The sequence below is a fragment of the Octodon degus genome, unplaced genomic scaffold (assembly GCF_000260255.1).
Source record: "Octodon degus isolate 3935 unplaced genomic scaffold, OctDeg1.0 scaffold00418, whole genome shotgun sequence".
NCBI classification, from domain to species: Eukaryota; Metazoa; Chordata; class Mammalia; order Rodentia; family Octodontidae; genus Octodon; species Octodon degus.
The window spans coordinates 218,171-233,606 of NW_004524994.1; the positions used below are offsets into that span (position 1 = coordinate 218,171).

Genomic DNA, 15,436 nt, shown 5'->3' on the forward strand with positions numbered 1-15,436 from the left:
TCCAATAGGTCACTTCTCCTCTCCTGAGGACAATAATGGTCACCCATCAGTACCTGATCTAGGATGTAGTTGCGTTTCTTGCGGGCAGCAATCTGGATGAGGCGGTTGAGGCACTGGGTGGCCTGCTGGATCAGGACATCCCAGCGGCCAGCATAGTTCCGCTGCCGGCGCAGGCCCATCACCTGTGGGCAGATGGTGAAGAGGAGTGAGTGATCCTAGATAAAAGGCAGCACTTAGCAGGTCGAAAGCAGGTAGGGAGAGTCCAAGGACCATCCTTACCCGCATCTTATCCATGATAGCATTGGTACCCAGTATGTTGTACTTCTTGGAAGGATTGGAAGCTGCATGTTTAATGGCCCATGTAGTCTTGCCAGCAGCAGGCAGGCCCACCATCATCAGAATCTACAATAACAGGAGAGGAAAGGGGTGCTGTGAAATAACGGTAGCATTGGTGACATGGTATCACTCTGGCTAGCTGGTGGCCACAGCAGTGACTCACAGTTGCTTCTGGGATTCAAAAACATGAAGCTCTTAATACAGCACAGTACTAAATTACATGCTATTAGCAATTACATTTTTGTTCAAGGTTTAAATAGCCTCTGACAGGGAAAAACACAGGGAGAGGCATGAAGTGAGATGGGTTCACAGAGGTAAGAAAAGTAATATAACCTTTCTATTCTTTGAAACGCTATTTGTTTATTCATTTTGGCGGAACCAGGGATTGAATTCAGGCCCTTGGCTAGGCAAGCGCTTATTCTACTGAACCATCTCCACGGCCCCTCTGAAATGCTAACCCAAGTGTATACGTAGGTTATAAATTACATCTAATCATTAAGAATTTGGCAAACACTAGCTGTCAACTACATGCCCAGTTTGTGTTTTGTTTTTTTTTTAGGCGGAACTGGGGATTGAACTCAGGCCCTTGCACTTGCCAGGGAAGCGCTTATTCCACCGAGCCATCTCCCCGGCCCCAACATGCCCGGTTTGTGAGGCCTTTAAAATTATGTTTAAAGCTAGTTAACTGTGGTGGCACCTGCCTGCAGTTCCAGCTACTCGGATCCTCAGGTAGGAGGATCACCAGAGCTTAGGAGTTCAAGGTCATCCTGGACAACACAGACACCAATTCAAAAAACAAAACAAAACAAAACCTCAAAGAGGTTCTTATGTAGTGTGAAAAACCACACAAACTAATATTCAGTGAAAAGGGCAGGTTATCAGCTGCTTTATGTTAAGACCTTATAAACATGAGCATACATTATATACATGAAGCACTCATGGAAAAGAACAGGACCAACACCAAAATTCTCGAAGTAAAATCTGCAGATAGTAGAATTATGGGAAATTTAAATTTTCTCTGTATTTAGTTTTCTAGAATAAAATATAAACCACTAAACAAAAATTACCAATGTAGCTACTACAGCCAAAGGCCATTTTGTCTTTTTATTTTTAGCTAGCCCTGCGTAGGAGGACAATTGCTCAATCTCTCCAAGAACATTGGGTGGCAGCGTACACTTATCATGAAGCGCCTGGTGTCCCTGTCCGCTGTGAGGAAAGCCTCCTTTCTCCACACTCCGGCCTCACTCAAGGGCAGTGCATGTGCTTCCTACTGAAACCTTTCTAAGACTTAGGCAGACTCTATTTGCTCCTCTCTTTACAGCCTAAGCCACACCCACATCCTTCACTTCACCCACATAGCAACCTTTTAAATGACCCAGCCCTGAGGAACTGAGATCAAGTCACTTGACTCCCAAGATTACCCATGCTGTGAGTTTTTATTTCACCACACCTAGTCTCCTGAGAACAGCAAAATGTCCTTAGGAGAGGGGAGGTGACTTTGGCAGCAAGGCAACACTGGAGAAGCTGCTACTAATTCAGACATCTACCCCTCTTACCTCACACTCTGCTTTGCTCTTTGGTCCAATGGTGCCTCGGATCCGCTCACTAAGGGGAAGGTGCTGGATGAAAGTAAACCCTGGCAGGACAGAACAGTAGGGTTCTGCTCTCTGTCCGAAGTTGAACTCTACAGCACAATTCTTCACCAGAACATGAGGGTAGAGGGCCTGACCCCCCAAGGCTTCCTTCTGGATTCGGAAGGCAATGCCCATCCACTTCCCGTTCTTGGTAAAGGAAAGTTCCACATCATTTCCACATTCGAAGTCCTACAAAAAAAAGTCAAAGGACAGTAATTGCCAATTCTTAGCTTAAAATACTAGGGGCCACAAGCCTAAAGGGTGGATGCAGGAAGTGGAAATACAGCTAGCTTTCTAGAAGTGAGTATACTCCTCCCTCAACATCCAAGCGGGGCCGGGGAGATGGCTCAGTGGAATAAGCACTTCCCGGGCAAGCGCAATGGCCTGAGTTCAATCCCCGGTTCTGCAAAAACAAAGACAAAAACATACATCCAAGTAAGCTGGGAAGTAAAAGGGAAGAGCTCAGAAAATGTCCAGCTCAAATTCCTCCCTATGGAAGTTGTTAGAGGTGATATATAAATAATTTTAAGGAGTTTCAAGAATTTCATGCTGGCTGGGGAGACAGCTCAGTGGAATAAGTGCTTGCCTGGCAAGTGCAAGGTCCTGAGTTTGATCACTGGTACCAAAAAAAAAAAAAAAAAAATTTCATGTCAACTTGAGATGAAGGTTGAAGAGACAATATGAAGAGATGAAGGAAAGCCACAACAGGGCCTTTTTAAAGCTGACTCCAGCTCTACACCTGCTCATCACACATTTCATGAGTTTCTATGCTTCCCAGTACACGTCTGCAGTGATCTGGGCCTCATGGAACTCAAGGACCAGTGTGGAGCTAGACAACAATACTGTTTATCAAAGTTAAGAAGACCTGCCAGGTACAAGTTTCTCTAAGGAACTTAGTCCTGAACAATAAAAGCAAGGAGAGTAATCTGTGTACAAGTACTACTACGTGTGTACCAGAGAAGCTAGGGTCAGACAGACTAAAACATAAAAGATGCAAATATAATTTGAGGTTCAGCTGTAAGCCATGCGAGGCCACATATATTCATTCAACTATCAAGGCACTAAAGTTCAATGGGTCCTGTTTCAGAAGACAGTGCTTTGTTTTGCCATTTACTAATTTTGTGGGACCTTGGGTGAATTACTTTATCTTATTTTCTTTTCAAAAAAGGGAGATAATATTTATATTATATATAGAGCTATTCTTAGGATTACGCTGATTAGTATACTTAACACAGAATGTGCTCACCAGAAGTGTGTACTACCACTACAAGCTGCCAGGAACTGACCTGGATGTCAGGCCTGGGGGGGCGGGGGGTGCCGAAGAGTCATGGTCCCACCTCATTGTGTAAGTTGCTCTCCAAATCATCTCAGAAATTTGGACTTGATGCTGATGGCAGAGCAGGCTTCTGACTTGTTTTGAATAGGGGAATGGCCTGCTCTACACTGTTTTAGAAGATCAACTTAGTTGCAGAGTAAAAGGTTTAAGTAGTCTCAAAATGGGATGAGACAGTAGACCAAAGCAAAGTACAAGGTTCAAGCTGGACCTAGTGACATACGTCTGCAATCCAGAGCCTGGGAGGCTGAGGCGAGGCTGAGGCAGAAAGACTGCCAAGTTTTAAGCCACTGGGACACAATAGGAAGATTTTGTCAATCACAATTAAATGAACAAACGCCTAATTTCTGACATAAAAGTTCATGTATAGTATTTTTTCTCTCAACAGGGATACCACCTTGTGACTTGCCCTTTAAGGAGTAGTGGAAACACCTTCTCTTGAGGAGCTTTCTCATTACTCTCCTTAGCACTCTTGGTCTAGCACTGTATCAGAAAATTCATGTCCATGCAACCACAACCCCTTCCTTTAGGTACCCAGGGCCCCATTCGTGCTAGGTAGGTGCTCAATAACTGAGCTGCACCTCCTCATTGCATTATATGTACGCAAGTCTAGACCACCAGAAGAGACATGCCAACACTGGCCAGACTGAATCCTGCCGAGGCTGCAGTGCAGTCCAAGACTTCCCATGTGAGGACAAGTGGTTCTAGGCACCTCTGCTCTGACATGGAAATGAGCACTGTGGGTGTCAGTCTGCCTTGTGGTCACCAGCTTTATTATAGGAGCTTATCATACCACACAGAAAACTAAAACTGTACTCTCAACCAACAAATTCACCACCCACAGAGCCATCTGTCTAAAAGGCAATGGTACATGGGTAGCTCCTGCTCCAATATTTCTATACCAGTCTGAACCTAAAGTCCCAAATTTCTGAAGCCAGAATTATTCAGTGTCCTGTTTTTACAGCCTCATCTTTTATGCCTCTGTGCCCCCTTGACTCCAAGTATTCTATTGCTTACAGTTTGCTGAAAGGAGTTATCCTCTTCTCTCTATCCCAAAAAACTACCTTTACCCTTTTTAAGAAGTGCAAGAGCCAAGACAAATGACCCACTCTGTTTCCCTCTGACAGATGATGACAACATCTCGTTTCCAGTCTGAGCTTTTATAAATTTGGGGCTTCCTCTAATCAAAGGAAATTGTATACAGAATCTTGAAACTGGAAGAAAAGATGACCTGGCAGAAAGAACTGGGAGATTCTGCCCTGCTGCACACCCAAAGAACCTCAAGCTTTGAGAAAGATTGTCATATACTGATTTCTACAACAATGCAAAGATAACTGGGCACAGTGGCATACACCTACAATCTAAGTATTCTGGGCAGCTCACTGTAAGTCAGAAAAACTGTAAGTTGGAGACTAGTCGAGGCAATTTGAGGTCTTGTCTCAAAATAATAAATGAAAGGGCTGGGAGATATAGCTTATGCATGAAGAATCTGGGTTCAATCCCCAGCACCAGGGGAAAAAAATCTCTAAAGAGGATATGCGAAAGGGGAGATTGAGAGGCAGAGGAGAAAGTTTGTATTTACGATCACATTCTTTTTTTTTATATTCGTATTTTTCTGGGGGAACGATACAGGGTCTTGCTACACATTTTGGACTCATAGTGATCCTCCTGTCTCAGTCTTCCAAGTGCTGAGATTATAGGTAGGTGCCACCATGTCCAGTTCCTGGACTAGCACAGCATATGAGGATCAAACTCAGGACCTTGCGCTTGCCAGACAGGCGCTCATGCTGCCCAGCTATCTTGCCAGCCCTATATTCATAAATTGACTATTTAAAAAAATGTTTCGGGGGCTGGTGAGATGGCTCAGTGGTCTAAAGCACCTATTTAGAACAAGCTTAGCAAAGCACAGGGACCACGGTTCGGTCCCCCAGTACCACATGCCAGCCAGCCCTGCCCCCTGGTAGGCTGAGCTGGCCACACACACACACACACACATACACACACACACAAATAAATAAAATTTAAAAAATTCTAAAAAAAAAAAAAAATGCTTCGCCAAGACACCTGTGAGCTGTTAGCTTTTTCTGTTTTATTCCTTTTGAGAACTTTTGAATAAAAAAACTCTTGAAACTTAAAAAAAAAGAAGTGTCTAATTAAGCTACTTCTGTATTGTCTATGAGCCACAGAAGATGGCCAGGACTACTGTTAAATAGAACTGCAAGGTTTAGATGATTCTGTAGAGTATAAACATGGTTAATTTCTATTGAAAGTCTTAATTAAAAGGTTATAAAATACACAGGAAGCCTCAGAAACTTTCAGAATAAAAGGAATCTAAAGACATGGAATAGAATGGTATGCATAATACTGAACTAGATCTTGACCAGAAACTAAATCTAATTGGAGGGTATTGTTCAATGAACAAAAAAAAATGTTGGCTGTGGTGTAGGGGTAGGTTATTATCTTAATGTTAAATTTAACTGTACTGTAGACAATAGTTTTAAGAAAAATACTGAAATACTAAGAAATTAAAAGTATGAACCTATGCTTAAATGGGTAAAGTACAAATTATACACGCATACATACATACATGCAAATGAAAGCAATGTGGTAAAATCTGTTTAAAGCCTCAGAATTCTCCATTCTTATTTTGTGAACTTAAAATTATTTCAAAACTAAAAAAATAGAAAGTACACATGTACAAATATTGAGGGAGGAAAACCAAACCAAGGGTCATCCATCCAGGTATTCCTTGTAGGCCCTTCCCTGGTGGCATGGTTTACAAACATCCCCTGTAACTCCTAATGCTAACTAACTGTATTGAGATATTCTATGTGCTTTTTATCAGTTAACTTGATGCTACACAAATGTGAGATAGGTACAAAGATTCTCAGGTAGAAGACAGGGGAAGTTGTCATGGGCTAAGTGGCAGAGGAAGGACTGGGTCCAAGGAATCCAGCCCCAGAGCCAACAGTCACAGCATTACATCAGTCAGAACTACTGTGTGTAGTACAGCTGAAAAACTGTTATTCTCCCTTTAAGATTTTTCTAATCATTTGGAAAGAGGTAAATCATATTTTACTGACTAAAAATTTATTCTCTTCAATATTATCTATACCCAAAACACTTTACTTTCTACGTTCCTCTTCCTTTTTTCTTAGGTCAGGCACTATCTAGCTTGTTCTGGTCTGCACCTGCCCCTGCTGCAGAAGACAGTGCATGGACAGACATCAGTACAACTAATGTGAGATTAAGAAAGAGGCTAGGAGAAGATGCTAATGTGGGACAAGAGCCAACACATTACCTTCAAGAGCGGACAGGTTATTTCCTAACGAAGAAAGGTAAGAAACTTCTAGGTTTGGTGAAAAAATACTGTGCCTGCTTCAGCAGCACACATAGTAAAATTTATTTAAAAGATCACTCATATAGGAACAGAGGAAGGCTGTATACACCTGATCTCACCAAAACTCTTCAGGAGTTTGGAAGAGCTTTACATAAAAGACCAGAGGTGGTATAAGTCACACAAAGGACAGTATATATTCTAGTCTGTCAAAGAGAAACAAAGAAATATGTTGAGTGGCTGGATATGCAGCAGACAACGGATAGAGGTATCCTGAAAAAGAATTCTGCAGCTAGGCCAGGAGTGGTGGTGCATGCTTATAATCCCAGCACTTAGGCTGAGGCAGGATTGCTATAAGTTTTGAGGCCAGCCTACATAACGAGAACCTGTCACAAAAAGAAAGAGAGGGAAAGAAAGAGAGAGAAGAGAGAAAAGACAAGAGAAGAGAGAAGGAAACCTATAGCTCAACATTTGGTCTGCCAACACAGGTAGCTAGCACTCACAGCAAAGCAGCCAATCACATCATTCTCTGCAAACTTGTCTCCGTAGTTCTCAAATCGGCTATTGGTGGACTTCTTCCCTGTGCCTCCATAGCCATAGGAGAAAGGCTCTTCGCCTGATGGAACAAACAGGAACAAGCAGGTAAAACTGTGACAGTCACAACAATTTCCATAGTTGCCACATGCATTTTTCCTTTTCTTTTTTGTACTGGCAATTGAACACAGCTGAGCTATATCCCCAGTCCCTTTACTCTGTAAATTTTTGTTTTGTGATAGGGTCTTACTATGTAGTTTAGGCTCGCCTTGAACTCATAGTGATCCTCCTGACTCAGCCTCTGAAGTGCTGGGACTACAGGCATGGGCCACCATGCCTGGCCACTTCAAAAATATTAACGCAGGATCTCAATAAGTTCTGGGCAGCTTGTCTCAGCCTTCCAAAAGCTGCATTACAGCTATGTGCTACCATGTCCAGCTATGCATTTACCTTTGTTTTTTTTAAAATTTTTTTTATTTATTTGTGTGTGTGTGTGTGGCCAGCTCAGCCCACCAGGGGGCGGGGCTGGCTGGCATGTGGTGCTGGGGGATTGAACCGCAGTCCCTGTGCTTTGCTAAGCTTGTTCTAAGTAGGTGCTTTAGACCACTGAGCCATCTCACCAGCCCCTATGCATTTACCTTTGAAGACAAAAATTATTTTACTTACTAGGTTTATCAAAAAGATACCCCTTTTCTGGAGGGGTAAAGGGAGAGAAGGTTGAAAGGAGTCCCTTTAATTATACAAAGCTCCTGAGGTTTTAAGTGTGTCAAATCTGGTAACAGGTATTGAACTGAACTGTTCTGCATAGAAAGGTTTTGAAAATGTGGGGACAACAGGAGCTGAGATGAAGAGAGTTTTGTACTGATATGCATCTCCTGTGACAACAATATTTAATCAAGTTCACAAACATCAAATTTTTCTGTGCCACTGGAGTTTTAGCAAACTCTGAAGCTGGGTTTTGCTTCTAGAATACTATGAGGATGCATCTACAGGAAAGGTATTGAATGTTCTTAGGCTACAGAACTGAGTGCTGAAGAGACCTGCTCAAAATCCCAAGGATCCTAGAGGACACGTGGGATTTAGGTCCTCTTAGAGATCCTTGATCAGAAACTCCAAAGAGCATTCTGTCAGAAAAGCAGGAGCCAACAAGCAAGAAATAATCCTGAACATATTATTCAATCCAGCTGGATTTTACTTCAAGTGGATCAAATACCCATCACCTACATTTCAAACTAAGACATGAAATGGCCTATCATTTTAAAATAAAGTGCTAATATAAGCCAGAGGCAATGGCACGTATCTGTAATCCCAGCATCTTGGGAACCAGGAGGATCTTAAGTTTGAGGCAACACAGTAAAGATCCTGTCAGAAGAGAGAAGAGAAAGGAAGAAAAAAGGGGCTGAAAGTAGCTCAGTAGACTAAAGTGCCTGCTTAGGCAGAGCATAGTGGCTGGGGTTCAATTTCCAGCTTCCCAGCCCCGCCTCTGGGGCGTGCTGAGCCAGCAATTGGGCATGGGGGCACACACCTGTAATCCCAGTATTTAGGATGCTGAAAACAGGAGAATCATTAAGAGTCCGATCTACGTAGTGAGACCCTGTAGACCCTCTATACCCTGTACCATATACACAAAAAAGAAAAAAAAGGGAGGGGGAGCTGAGAAAGTAGCTCAGCACTGTACTGCTTCCCTAGCATGCAGGAGGTCTTGGGTCCAATCTTCATACCACCAGGACAACCAAAAACACCTAAAAATTTCCCCTCAAATTACTACTATACATCAAAATGCAAATACACACTACATACTGTATGTGCATGGAATGAACTAATATATCTACTGTAAAGAATTAGACTTAAGGTGCAATGGCACACAAAGGCATTACCATTATTTTTTTAAATGTATTTGGTACAGGATCTCACTATGCAGCACAGACTCATAATCTTCTCCCCAGCACTGGAATTACAGGGAGTGCGCCACCACGACCAGTCTCTGCAGCTGGCTGTGTGCCTGGGGGTGGGGGTGGGGCTGGTGCAGCATGTGGTGCTGGGGATCGAACCCTAGTCCCTACACTTGCCTAGGCAGGCACTCAGTCCTCTGAGCTATCTTGCTGGCCTGGCATTACTGTTTAACAACAAAAATTTGCCTTTAACTTAGATGAGCTATAAAGTTAAACGTAGTGCACACACTATACTTTGTTAAGTACAAATAAAGTAATACTTATTTTCATATTCTCACATTAAAAGAAATCAAGCTATACAGCAGGATCCATACTATGACTCAGTTTGAATATGTACAAAAAACGAAAGAAATATCTAGAAGACTGCAGATAAAAGACACTGAGGCCTGGAGTCCTGTGAAAATTCAAAGTCTTTCAATGGGCAGCCCCTGCCTCTCTACCAATCAGCTCTGGGCCCATTCTTTCCTGGTTCACCATCTACTTTTTTCCTTTTTCTTTTTGTTAGTACAGGGTCTATGGGGTCTCACTATGTAGACTGGACTCATAGTGATCCGCCTGTGTTCAGCCTCCCACGAGCTGGGATTACAGGTGCACACCCAGTCTCAATCGCCATCTCAGTGCACCCCCTCCCCCCCCGGGTGGGCAGGGTCCCATCTACTTCTTCTAGGTTAGGCTGCGGGCAGCATCTACCCAGAACTTAATGTGGCTTTAGAATTTATTTTCTGTGTGTTTCAAGGGCAGGAAACTGATATTTTTGAAAGGGAACAATTTTCGGAAGAGAACTTTGAGCATTCTCCTAGAAGTGAAGGATAAGAATTCCTTTTAGAAGAGTTGTTCCATAATCGTGGTCCTTCCAAGTGAATCTAGCATGAATGAAGACAAGCAGTGCCTTTTCTACCCCAGTGAGTTATGTTGAAGTCTCACACTGGGAAGAGAAGCTTAGGAGCTTTCAGAATCCAGGTGTAGGGGCATCACTCAGGTCTGCCTGGTTGACCTCTCCTTACCTAGTTGGGTGCTGCAAGAGTCCAGGGACCAGCCAATACGTACAACGTGGGGGTCAGGCTCTGTAGATGGAAGGTGCTTCACAGAGATTTCCTCATTGATCTGAGGAGACAGGGCAAAAAGGCTCAGGACTGATCCTTTGGAAACAAGTTATGAGTCAATATACAAAGGAAGTACATTAGATATTAAACAGTGATGAATTCAGTTGCTGTAGAAGCATTTAAATAGCCCTAACGAAGAAAGCCTGCTTCAGTGAAATCAGGGTCTCCAGGGGGAGTGGGAGTATGTAGGGCCACAGAGACCTATTTCAAAATATATTTTCTAGTTTTAACACATCCGCACTCTAGTGGATGTGAACTACCCATATGTTTGGTGAGAGGATGAAGTGATGCAATGTCTCTGGAGGGCAACCTAGCAGTTTCTATCAAAACTGTAAGCACAAATGTATTAATTCAGCATTTCTGCTTTATCCTATAGATATACTCAAGTATACATGGATGTAATGTAGAAACATGGAATATTCAGTTTTTATACTTATTTATTAAAAAATTGTTTTATATGTATTTTAAAAAGTACAAAAATTTACTAAGGTATGGTACAATCATGCCATAACAATACAACACACAATTAAAAAGGAGGAGGCAGGACTAACATAATGGTATGGAAACATATTTGACACAGAGTAAGAGGGGAAAAAAGATCCTTTGACTTAACATTAAAGTTAAATGTCTGATTGCCTACTTACCGTTTCTAGCTACCTGTTTTGCTTTGTGGCCTTTGGAAAGTCAACATATTTCACTGATTTTTAGATACACATTCTTCATGTTTTAATATCTCTAAAATAATGATCCATTTTACAAATACTATATTGTGATAAAAAGCACTGTATAATTTGACAGTATTCCATTCAGAGTGGCAATAAAATGTGTCATTTACATCACTGGTGTTCTAGTCAACAAAACATTACCTTGCCTCAGCTTCCATTTCCAAAACCTGGGGATATAACAGTACCTATTTTGTGATGATACCATGAGGATTAATGGGGACAATCCAGGTAGAGGTTGGCCCTGTGTCTTATGCATATAAAGGACCCTACATATATTAGCTACCACAGCGAAGTTCAGATATACACCAGGTACACAAGAAATGTTCAACACAAGTAAGTTATTTCTGGGGAGTAGGCTGGTAAGACACAAAAATAACCTGTTTTATCCTTTATACTTTTGTGCCCTAACCTGGAGTAGAATTTTTGAGAGTTTGTTGGCAGTTTTTTGTGCTGCTCTCCCTCTGGCTTCCCTTTAAAGTAGCTGACACAGTATATTCTGTAGAGATTACTTTTTGTTTTTCTTCAGACAGGGTCTTGCTATATATTTTAGGCTGGCCTTCAACTTGTGGTAATCCTGTCTCAGTCTCCTGAGTGCTGGAATTACAAGTGTGAGCCACCATACCAGTTACTTTTCTTTCTTTTCCCTGGTATTATTGAACATGTCACCGATAGACTGGCTGGCAATATAACTGGAACAAATCCCATAAGGAAAAAACTTGTTTGATGAAATAATGTCTGGCCGGACTCTGCTTCTGCTATTATGGTTAGCAGTGCTACAGATATTCACTCTCCTTTTGTTTGTTGGGTGTGCTCTGAGATCAATCCAATCTCTTGTAGCTGTGGTTCTAAGATGGCTGATGACAGGCTAATTCCAATGAATGTACCTGCTTTCTCTCCTTATCCCTTTGGTTGTTCCCGCTCACCTTCATCTCAAAACACACACGGCCTCTTCTGACTCCATAGCTGGCACGGGCTCCTGACCACAGGTATGCAAAACCCTCAATTGTGAGTGGATAGCCACTACTCCGGTCTCGGGCTACCTTGAAGTGCAGGTCACAGTTATCTGTAGAGGAAAAAGCCTGCAATGGGCTAATGTTTTAAAGGTCTTAGGAGTGGGACAGGCAGAGGACAATTCCTCCAATGTGTTAATACTGGCTAAAACATTATAGGAAGAGTTCAAGAAGAACAAGGATGGTCTCTAGCCCCCTCTCCCTTTGAGTAGAAAGTCTGGAATAATGTAAACTGGCCTGTACTACGCTACAGGAGTTGGGGTCCAAGTATAGGCTTCAGGGTCATCCTTTACTAATGCTTTTGTTAAAATTATTTTTTTATTTTTTGGTACAGGGTCTTGCTAGGCAGTTCAGACTCATAGTGATCCACCTGTCTCAACCTCCCTAGTGCTGAGATTACAAGTGTGTGCCACCATGCCCAGTTTTGGGTTGGCAATGGGGATCGAACTTGGGACCTTGAGCTTGCCAGGCAGGCGCTTATGCTGCTGAGTTATCTCCCCAGTCCACTAATATATAATTTCTAGGGGAAAGGACCATATTCTCACCAGTTTCAAATTTAGAACTCAGAATATAAGGAAGATTGGTATTTGCCATCATATTTTTTAAGTACTCATATGAAAGGTAAGTTTCTATTGCCAACAGTGGCATGAGTCTAATCCACACCTACCACCAAGGCACCAAAGTACAGGTGTACAAGCTCCCACCCTCTCCTACTGTAGTCTTTATTTTCCCCATTCTTCAAGGAGCCAGTTCTAACTCCAAGGAAGCCTTTTCTCACTATCTCATCCAAGGGGTGTACTCCTTTCTCCAAAAGCTGAGCACAACTGTCTGTGCATTTCCCATGTGATGGATGAGCTGCTGCTTCACCCACACTTTAAAAAAAAAAAAAAAGAATAAATAAAATTTAAAAAAAAATTTAGCTTTACTCTGGGAAGACACTGTCTCTTCAAAGCCTGGGACAGATAGCTCAGTGGTATAAGTGCCTGCCTGGCAAGCATAAGGTCCCAAGTTCTATTCTCCTGTACTGGAAAAAAAAAAAAAAAAAAAAAAAGCACCTGACAGAAGCAATTGTGTACATCTATCTCTTATCAAAGCACAGTGCCAATGCTCTATAGACAGAACGAAAATGAACTCTTTATGCTTTACTAACAAGTAAAGCTGTTCTTAGACTTGATTAGGTTTTCTTTCTTTCTTTTGTATTTTAGTACAGGGTCTACAGGGTCTCACTATGTAGCTCGGACTCCTAGTGATGCTCCTGTGTTCAGCCTCCCAACAGGTGGGATTACAGGCATGTGCCACCATGCGCCCAGTCTCAATCACCCGTTTCAGCGTGTCCCAGGGAGCAGGGCGGGGACCAGTAGGCTGGGGATTGGACCTTGGCCACTGCATCTGCCGAAGTAGGCACTTAAGTGCTTAGCTATTTGGCCAGCCTTACAATTAGGTTTCTAGGCACGTGTAAATTTGAATCTCACTGCATCTAATACTTGATTCTGATTTAGAAGGTTGGAGTATTAAATCCCCATCATCACTCCTGTGTTTAGATGTGCAGTGAAAGCCAATGGAAGGAAAACTGAACTGGCGAGGACAGAGGTGGCCAGGCTAGTGCCTCAGAGACACAGTGGCATTAGTTTCACCCCAGGAATGTGAGCAGATGATGGAAACTTGGGGACTGGTCACCAACGAGTTAAGTTTCCCTAGTAGCACTCAGATTCCTTTTCTGATTAGATGACAACACCTTGTGTGAACAGGGTAGCTGAGTTCCCAAATTGCTCTTGGACCCTTCTCAGAAGAGTGTACTGCTGGGTGTGGTGGTACACACCTATAATCCCAGCACTCTGGAGACAGAGGCAGGAGGAACTCTTAGTTTGAAGACAGCCTGGGCTACAAAATGAGTCCTTGGTCACCCCTAAACTGCATAGTGAAACACTGACTCAAAAACAAAAACTAAAGAGACGTGTATAATGAAAACCTTCTGAAGTGTGAAGACTGGATTGATGACTCCTCTCTGAAAAGAAGCTTGGAGGAGTGACTTGCCCAGGGTCTACAGCTACACTGGGAACAGACCTTTTGTCTCTGCCCCAGCACCCTTATTCCAGAGCTTTGCTGGGTTCCACATTTGGACTAACAAAGTCAGGGACTCTGGAGAAGGTCAGGGCACAAATGGCCAAAAAAACTGACTAGAAGGCAGAATCAGGCGGGCATCCCAGGGACTCACATGTGTCGATGGCAACAAGGGTGTCATCGAAGTCATCTTCATCTTCTTCAGCAGGAGGCTGAGGAGAACGGCCCCTATGTTGGAAAGGTTCAGTCATACAAGAATACTTGCAGAAGCACAGAGTGAGAGAAATAAATGTTTTGCTGGAATTTGTAAGTAGCCAACTCCTTCCTGGATCTCCATTCTTTTGTCCAAAGAATGTAGCAAAAAAATTTTGGAACTCTACATATTTGCACAAAGAACATTGCCTGTGAACCCCTGTGATGAGGTTAGAGATTATGAGCTGTCTGCTGGGAAGTGGCATCTGACCCATTCAGAGATTTCTCTTGGGTCCTTCTTTCAACTCCACCCTGAGTGACCTGTGCTGTCTGCATACTGACAACCACTTCCTCATGGGACTCTCACTGACTAGAAGGTATGATATCCAAGTGGGGGCCAGAAAGAGGAATGGGAAGTGCCTTGATAAACTCTGGTGACTACAATTCATCTATATATCAGGCTTCTTAAAACCTTGCACCTGAAAGGATTTGCAATGACCCATTTTTTTTAGTCTCTTTCCTCATTTAAAGTGCCCTGAATTATGAATGAGGTCTCTTCCTACCCAAAATACTAAAAAAGGGACTATTAACATATTCCTAGTTTCTGCTGTACAGGAGGAAAAGGGGTAGAAAGATAGAGTTCAATGCCTGGTATCCTGTCTGGACATCTAGATTGTCCAAGTCCATGCATGCGCGTATCAGGCTTCCCATTCCCATATGGTTGCTGGCACTTTCTGACCTCTGGCTTCTATTGGATGGAGTCCCCAACCAATACAAAGAAGGAGTTAAGTGCATCCCAGCATCCTAATCACGGCAAGGAGCTTCCTCTACTTTCCATCAGCAAACAGTTCCAAGGCTTGTGCTTTGTGTGAAGTGGAAGGAACTCATATAAGGTGGGTTCCATATCCTATCACTATTCACAGCCCATGATCCAGTCCTTTTGTTTTATGGTGCTGGATGGAACCCTGTGCCTTGCACATACTAGGCAAGTACTCTACTCTACCACTGAGTTACACCCTGGCCCCCAAGCCCTTTCTTAACGATAGTAACAAGCTAGAGGGTGGAATTTACTACATAGGAAATAAAATGTGTCAGTTGAACAGTCCAAATGAGCAGAGAAGTAGTTATTCCTAGTTTCCATGATTGGAAAAGGCTTCAGTCAGGAGCTGAAGGAGGGAAGTAGGGAAGGGTAGGACAAGGCCTGAAAGTAAAGGGGTGG

The 15,436-nt window shown here is 42.8% G+C and overlaps 1 protein-coding gene across 7 annotated transcripts in view; it reads right to left on the reverse strand.

Annotated features, from left to right (window-relative positions):
• Hnrnpul1 (heterogeneous nuclear ribonucleoprotein U like 1) overlaps window positions 1–15,436 on the reverse strand; it is a 38,890-nt gene that overhangs the window by 14,084 nt on the left and 9,370 nt on the right. For all 7 annotated transcript variants that reach the window (XM_004648476.2, XM_023708623.1, XM_004648473.3 and 4 more), the window contains exons 4-10: window positions 14,180–14,253; window positions 11,878–12,017; window positions 10,131–10,230; window positions 7,144–7,256; window positions 1,893–2,159; window positions 280–402; window positions 54–182 (exon numbers count right to left, since the gene is read on the reverse strand). In XM_004648476.2, coding sequence (XP_004648533.1) covers window positions 54–182; window positions 280–402; window positions 1,893–2,159; window positions 7,144–7,256; window positions 10,131–10,230; window positions 11,878–12,017; window positions 14,180–14,253 — 946 coding nt within the window. The remainder of the gene's footprint in view (window positions 1–53; window positions 183–279; window positions 403–1,892; window positions 2,160–7,143; window positions 7,257–10,130; window positions 10,231–11,877; window positions 12,018–14,179; window positions 14,254–15,436) is intronic.